Source organism: Terrapene carolina, unplaced genomic scaffold, assembly GCF_002925995.2.
Source record: "Terrapene carolina triunguis isolate 2854851 unplaced genomic scaffold, T_m_triunguis-2.0 Scaffold833, whole genome shotgun sequence".
Classification (NCBI taxonomy): domain Eukaryota; kingdom Metazoa; phylum Chordata; order Testudines; family Emydidae; genus Terrapene; species Terrapene triunguis.
Window position 1 is genome coordinate 446,771 of NW_020665184.1, and position 7,373 is coordinate 454,143.

A 7,373-nucleotide genomic window follows, 5' to 3' on the forward strand; every position below is an offset into this window, starting at 1 on the left:
GCTTGGGGGCACTGTGCTATAGGGAGCGAGTTTTGGGGGGCTGATCTCGTGCATTAATCCCTATAGTCTCTGCTTTGAGGCAAAGGTGCTACCGGGGCTGGGCAGTTTATGCTTCATTTGTCTGCGTCTCATCAGCCTCCCTCCCTTCCCGCAGCGCCCCTATGCCCTACCTCATCGGTGTCCACTCCAGCCTCATGGAGGTGAGTCCTGCCCCTCCCCGGCGCCCCCTGGGGAGTGCAGCCTGCACTGCAGGCTGGGAAGGGGGGTGAGTCCCAGGGCTGCGGGAAGCCTGAATGCGGGGGAACCCCCAGGATGCAGGGGGGATCTCCATCCGTTCCCAGGAGGAGATCGGGGACTGGGGGAGGGGGGCGGGCTTGTGTGGAGAAAGGGGTCCCACAGCTTCATGGGGGGGATTTACTCAGCCTTTGCACAGGGGGTGAGTCCGATCCCCTGGATGTTTAATTTGGATCTCGTGTCAAAGCTGCCATCCGCAAGGAGCGGCTGGGGGTCCCGGAGCTGGAGCGAAGCCGGGTGCCCCTTGTGGGTTGCCTGCCGGAGCGGGTTCCCCTGGGGGAAGGGCCGTCCTGGTGGCCTGAGGTCGCCGGTGGACGGCGAGCCTGGCTGCCTGGTGGGGAGGTGCTGAGCGCCGAGGCCGGCTCCAGCTCCAGCCCCTTCCCTTCTGGATGTGTCCTCTCCTGGCAGAGGGTGCGGGACAAGGCCCTGGAGGACGTCGTGATTATCAACATCGACACCAACACGCTGGAGTCGCCCTTCCAGGACCTGGAGAATCTCCCGAGTGACGTGGTCAGTCCCCACCCGTCCCCTGCTGCCGTCCCCTGTCTCCAGCACAAGCAGCTGGGTGAAACCCTCCCCCTGCTCCTGCCCCCGCCCTGGAGGGGACCCCCACATTCAACCTCCATGATCCTTGGCAGGCCCCACGCTGGGCTGCATCCAAAGCTGTCACCCTGTGGCCTGGATCTCCCCAGAGCCCCCTTCTCTCCTGTTCTATGCCCCCTCCTAACACCCTGGGTATGGGGGGGTCTCTCCACTCCCCCCGGCATCTCGTGGCTTGGCAGCCCGGAGATCTCAGCCCCAGTGCAGACGACGCCCTTTGGCTGCGTGAGGAAGGTTCCCCAGCCAGAGATGGAAGTCGGCTTCCTTCTCTAGTGGCAACGTGATCTCTGGAGATCCCATGGACAGATCCTTCCGTCCCTTTCCAGAGGGACCCCAGGAGATGGGAGGAGCGTGATCTGCCGGACGCTGTGGGATCTCCCTCCCTCCCCGCTCTCATGGACTCTCCCATCTAATCCAGGGGTCCATCTCGGCCTGAGTGTACCCCAAAGCCCCCTGGGGTCTAGGGCCTGGACCACACAGCTGCCCCTCCCCAACCTCGCTCACGTGGGTCCCTCCTCTCCCAGGTGTCTCTGCTGAAGCTCCAGCTGAAGAAGCAGTCGGCCACCACTGGCGACGGGGTGGCCCGAGCCTTCCTCCGAGCCCAGGCACTGCTCTTCGGCGGCTACCGCGACGCGCTGCTTTGCACCCCGGTGAGGCTGGCTTCCCTCCCCGCCCATTGAGGGCAGCTCACAGGGCGGGAGAACATGAAGCATAAGATAGGATAGAGTCGGGGGCTCAATGTCTCCCCCTTGTGGCTAGACATTTATTATTGGTATCTGGGACCCCCAGTCCTGGGCCAGGACCCCGTTGTGCTAGTTGCTGTATATTAGGTGTATCACGGTAGCACCAGGAAATTCCAGTCAAGGGCAGGACCCCATTGTGCCAGGTGCTGTACAGACACCGAACAAGAAGATGGTCCGTGTCCCATGTGTTCCCCTCCAAGGGTTCCCCCTTCTCTGTATGGCAGCCCATGAGTTCCCCCTTTTTTCCAGGCCCCACCATGCGAGTGTCTGCACACCTGTAAGCAGCCGTGCTGCCATGGGCGGGGAGGCCGGCAGAGTAGCATAGAGCAATCAGCCTTCTAAGTGTCTGTCTTCTCCCCGTTGGGGGGTTTCCTTGCTCAGGGATCCCCAGGATCGGTAGGGGAAACCCCCAAACCCTCCCTACTCTGTGTCGCTCTAATGCCCCCCTCCCGCGGAGGAGTCCCTGGAAATCCAGTGGCCGCTGTGGGTTTCTCTGTGCAGGGGGAGGCGCTAGCCCTTAGGTGCTTTGGGCTAGCTGCCAATCCCTGGTGCCTAGAGCAACCTGGCTTTCCCGGTCTGGGGCCCCACTCCAGACCTCCCTCCCCCCCTCCCCCGAGCGGGGCACAGAGCCGGTGTCTCTGAGCTGGGCCCCAACCTCCCCCCTCCCATTCACCCTCTTTGTGCCCTCCTCCCCCAGGGCCAGCCCATCTCGTTCTGCCAAGAGTCCTTCCTCAACCACAAGTCCAGCACCATGCGGGAGTTCCTGCACAACGCCGTGCACCTGCAGCTCTTCAAACAGGTAAAGGGGGGAGCCTCGGCCTGGGGGTGGGGGGCCCAGGAATTCTGAGGCCTGGACCTGAGACCCCCAGGTACATTGGCAGCCCCCGTCCAGTGGGAATGATGTGCCCAGCCCCCTCCCCATGTGTGTGACCTTCTCTCCTGGAGGGGTGAGGGGTGCATCTAGGAGAGTTTGGGGGGCGGAGGGGGCCTGGGATGGGGGGTTGGTTGGGCCACCCCATCCCGGGTCATATTTTCTAGGGCTTTAAGGTGTCACATCACCACAAAAGCCATTAACGAATGGCCGCTCTCTCCCCCCATGGCCCCCATAATAATTTATGCTCCCACTGTATCATGTGCGCTCCCTGTAATGTCCCCTCTAATGGTTTCCCCCTCTCCATCTGCCCCCCATGCTCCCCTCTAATGGTTCCCCCCTCTCCATCTGCCCCCCATGCTCCCCTCTAATGGTTTCCCCCTCTCCATCTGCCCCCCATGCTCCCCTCTAATGGTTCCCCCCCTCCATCTGCCCCCCCATGCTCCCCTCTAATGGTTCCCCCCATCTGGCCCCCCCATGCTCTCCTCTAATCATTCCCCCATCTGCCCCTGCCGTGTGCTCTCTCTAATGGTTCCACCTTCTCCATCTGCCCCGTACTCCCATCTAATGGTCCCCCCACTGTCCCTGCCATGTGCTCTCCTCTAATGGTTCTCCCCTCCATCTGCCCCGTACTTCTCTCTAATGGTTCCCCTTCTCCATCTGCCCCCCGTACTCCCCTCTAATGGTTCCCCTTCTCCATCTGCCCCCATGCTCCCCTCTAATGGTTCCACCTTCTCCATCTGCCCCCCGTACTCCTCTCTAATGGTTCCCCTTCTCTATCTGCCCCCCGTACTCCCATCTAATGGTTCCCCCCACTGTCCCTGCCATGTGCTCTCCTCTAATGGTTCTCCCCTCCATCTGGCCCCCATGCTCCTTTCTAATGGTTCCCCCCTCTCCATCTGCCCCACATGCTCCCCTCTAATGGTTCCCCCTTCTCCATGTGCTCTGTGCGCTCTCCCCGACTCCCCTTGCACCCGCGTCTCCCCCGCGCCACCCACTTTTCAGTTCATCGACGAGCGCCTGGAGAAGCTGAACGCCGGCGTGGGCTTTTCGGATGTGTTTGAGCAGGAAATCACCAACAGCGGGTTGGCGGCGGGTAAGGAGGGTGCAGCCACTGACCGCACCTCCCCCAGGGAGCAATAGAGGCGCAGTGCCCCCAGTGCGTATATAGCGACCGTCAGCGGGTGGGCTCGAACCAGGGATCTCTGGAGCTTAGTGCATGAGCCTCTACCTCAGGGGGTCTCAAACTTTTTTACTGGCGACCCATTTCACACAGCAAGCCTCTGAATGCGCCCCCCCCCCCACAATAAATTACACACTTTTTAATATATTTAACACCATTATAAATGCTGGAGGCAAGCGGGTTTGGGGTGGAGGTTGACAGCTCACAACCCCCCCCCATGTAATAACCTCGTGACCCCCTGAGGGGTCCCGACCCCCAGTTTGAGAACCCCTGCTCTACCGCATGAGCTAAGAGCCCACTGGCTGTTAGCTAAGGCTGTAGCAGACTCATTTTCTCTCTCTAAGTGGTCTCGGTGCCACTAGATGGGACAGAACACCACACCCAGGAGGTGTGTGGGTTACACCCACAGATGTGACCCTTTAACGGTGGTGCCACCCAGGGTTCCCCCACAATTCACCGGGGATTGGCAGTGATGGTAGGGCCGGCCTGGCAATATTCACCTCCTCACCAGGGCGGGGGTCAGGCTCGGGGGGGCAGGGTAAGGACCCCACCTAGGGCCCTGAGTCACTAATGGCCTGGGAATTTACATCTGTCCCTTTCATGTCCCCGTGCAGGTAACCTGAGGTCGTACCAGCTGTGGGTGGAGAGCCTCAAGGTATGGAGCTGCCTGCTTGATCCGTGTACGGGGTAGCAAGGCTTGGTAGCAGCTTGTGGGGTCCACTGGAGAGGCTTGTGAAGTGGTGTGAGTGCAGGACTGAGAACCAGGGCTCCTGGGTTCTATCCCCAGCTCTGGGAGAGGAGTGGGGTGTAGTGGCTAGAGCAGAGGGGCTGGGATTTAGTGCTCCTGAGTTCCATTCCCAACTCTGGGAGGGGAGTGGGAGCGGGAGCCTGGACACCTGGGTTCTATTCAACCCTGCCACTAACTTGCAATATAACCTGGGGGATTGGGGGGAGTCACTGCCCCTTTCTGTGCCTCAGTTTGCCCCCTCTGTAAAATGGTGATGATGCCGACCTAGCTGCATTAAGTATTACCTGCAGCTTCTAGTTCGCCGGCTAGCGGCAAAGGGCCAAATTATTCCGAGGCAACATGTTAAGTTCCCTGTCAGTAAATGGGTCAAACTGGGCCCAAATCCAGACCCCCCTGGAAATCAAGGGGAATTTTGCAATTGATGTCAGGGGGAATTAGGTTTGAGATTCAACTGATGCATTTTACACCATGAAAGGACGGACCCATTGACAACAGAGGGGCCAAGATCTAACCCCCGCGACCCTGCGGGCTGGGAACTGAATAAGTCACAGAAGAGGTGACCAAAAGTAGCTGCTCTCCTACTTTAATTTACTGCGCGCTGTGTAAATTAACTCCCCTGGGCGTGTAATTTACACGTGCTGCCTAACACACCACCTCCGAATTAATAGCTTGATTCTGATCCCATTCGTGTTAAATCAGGAGCGGCTCCACAGAAGTCATTGGAGTGTCCATAGTGGATTGAGAAGCTGTGACGAAGTGGGATAGAGATGTGACGAAGTGGGAATGTTCTTAATGTTTTCCCTGAGTGCTCTGTGGGTGCCTCAGTTTCCCCAATGCATTTCTCGAGTGTCTAGGGGTGTGTGATTGTTGCAGAGCCCTAGGGGGCCAGTGTGATGGTGTCTGTACAGCGAATGGCCGACACCCTGTCTCCTGGCAACTCATGGCCTGGGTCCCTCCCCTGCAAAGGTGCCAACTAAAGGTGTTGAAGAACAAAGAGATCAGGTGACCTCCTGGCCTGGGAAAGAGACAAAGGGAGAGGAGGGGCTGGAGAGTTTCAGTTTGGAGCTGGCTGGGAAAATGGAGGGGAGGCCAGACAGACCTCCTGGCCTCCCCTGGCCCCCCCAAGATGGACCTGACTGAGGGGCTCCTGTTGTCTGTACCTGCAAGACCTGTCTTGGACTGTGTTCCTGTCATCTAATAAACCTTCTGTTTTACTGCCTGGCTGTGAATCGCAGGAAGCCGGGGGTGTCTCCCCCAACTCCGTGACAGAAGGTCAAGCCCTAAGTTCTTCCTTTCTCCTTAGGGGCCATCAGTGGCTTAGATGCACTGACAATATTATGTTCTACGGTTGCCTCTCTCTTGAGAGGTAGCAGATGCCGAACACCTGACATGCCAGCTTCCAATTGGAGGAGAAATCAGTGATACGGAGTCTGGGCCTATTTGCAACTAGTTTATTTACACTCTATACACCAGTCTCGGAACAGAGGTGTCACCAGCTGCACGCAGGCCGATCCCCTCATTCAGGAATCCCAGCCCATTGCAAAACTCCCTGCCCAGGGTGCAACGCTGCCTCAAGAATCGATGCCAGTCAGAGACCAAGATGGAGCAAACTGTCCAGCTGCTGTCCCAGCTCCCGCTCCCCGGACCTTAGCACGGCCCCCAAATTAACTGCCATGCGCAGTGTGTGTCTTCCCATGACTGACCGTTCGCTCGCCTGCTGAGACCACATGTCACAGCACCGGCCTCCAGTTGATTCTAGTTAGCAGGACCGTGGAAGAGAGCAACCCCCCACTGCTTGCAACAGCGCCCACCGGAGAAAAACACCATTGCAAAACTAGCAACAATGCGGCGTGTCTTGAACGCTGCTAAGAGAAAGATTGTGTGCGACAGCGCCACCTGGTGACTCCTGCCGCAACTGTAGTCACCCACAGGCTCCCTCTAGTGGCAGGAAGGTCAGGTTACTTGTGTAAGGGGGGGAAAAAAAGGCCTGGTCTACACTACGACTTTAATTCGGATTTAGCTGCGTTAATCCGAATTAACCCTTCACCCGTCCACACTACAGAGCCAGTTAATTCGAATTAAAGGGCACTTAAAATCGATTTCTGTACTCCACCTCGACGAGCGGAGTAGCACCTAAATCGATTTTGTTAATTCGAATTAGGGTTAGTGTGGCCGCACACCACCGAATTACTGTGGTTAAAGTAATGGGGTAGTGTGGCCGCACACCACCGAATTAATGTGGTTAAAAACCGAATTAATGTGCTTAGTGTGGCCGCGCACAATCGAATTTATACAACCTGTTTCCCAAATTCGAATTATCTAAATTCGGATTAATCCTGTAGTGTAGACACGCTAAGGACTGCAGGAGGCACCAGGGGCCTACAGGGGTCGCTCCAAAGCAATGTCTCTGTGCTTTGTCTTGCCAGAAAGGCGGAGGGGCCCTGATCCACACTATGAAGAGCAAGACAAACCCAGCCGTCAGGAACATGTACAAATACGTAAGGTCACCAACTGGCTACACGGTCTTCCCCGTTCACTGGGCTCTGATAGCAGGGGGATCTTATCCGTGGGGGGGGGAGTTCCCGGGGGCAGAGGTATCGCAGGGGGATGCAGTCGTTGCTCGGTGCGGGGGATTCCCGGGGCTGGGGTATCGCAGGGGGATGCAGTCGTGTCTCTGTGGGGGGTCCCAGGTCTGGGGTATCGCAGGGGGTTGCAGTCGTGTGTCTGTGCGGGGGGTTTCCAGGGGGATGCAGTCGTGTGTCTGTGCCAGGATCTCTGAGTGGACAGTTGTATAACACCATAAAGAGCCAGGAATGGCCTCCTGCCTGGTCACCCCTCTTTCTTCTCTCCTCTAGGCCAAGAGCCATGCCCGAGACAGGCTGAAGGAGATGCGAAGTCGCTTGAGGTACAGGGTAAGATTCCTACTGCACCAAT

General features: G+C 58.0%; 1 protein-coding gene across 1 annotated transcript in view; it reads left to right on the plus strand.

The window, feature by feature from the left end:
* LOC112123671 (DENN domain-containing protein 1B-like) overlaps positions 1–7,373 on the plus strand; it is a 22,390-nt gene that overhangs the window by 10,787 nt on the left and 4,230 nt on the right. Inside the window, exons 10-17 of the mRNA XM_029913698.1 lie at positions 136–200; positions 703–804; positions 1,419–1,544; positions 2,335–2,436; positions 3,514–3,604; positions 4,306–4,346; positions 6,866–6,937; positions 7,295–7,351. Coding sequence (XP_029769558.1) covers positions 136–200; positions 703–804; positions 1,419–1,544; positions 2,335–2,436; positions 3,514–3,604; positions 4,306–4,346; positions 6,866–6,937; positions 7,295–7,351 — 656 coding nt within the window. The remainder of the gene's footprint in view (positions 1–135; positions 201–702; positions 805–1,418; positions 1,545–2,334; positions 2,437–3,513; positions 3,605–4,305; positions 4,347–6,865; positions 6,938–7,294; positions 7,352–7,373) is intronic.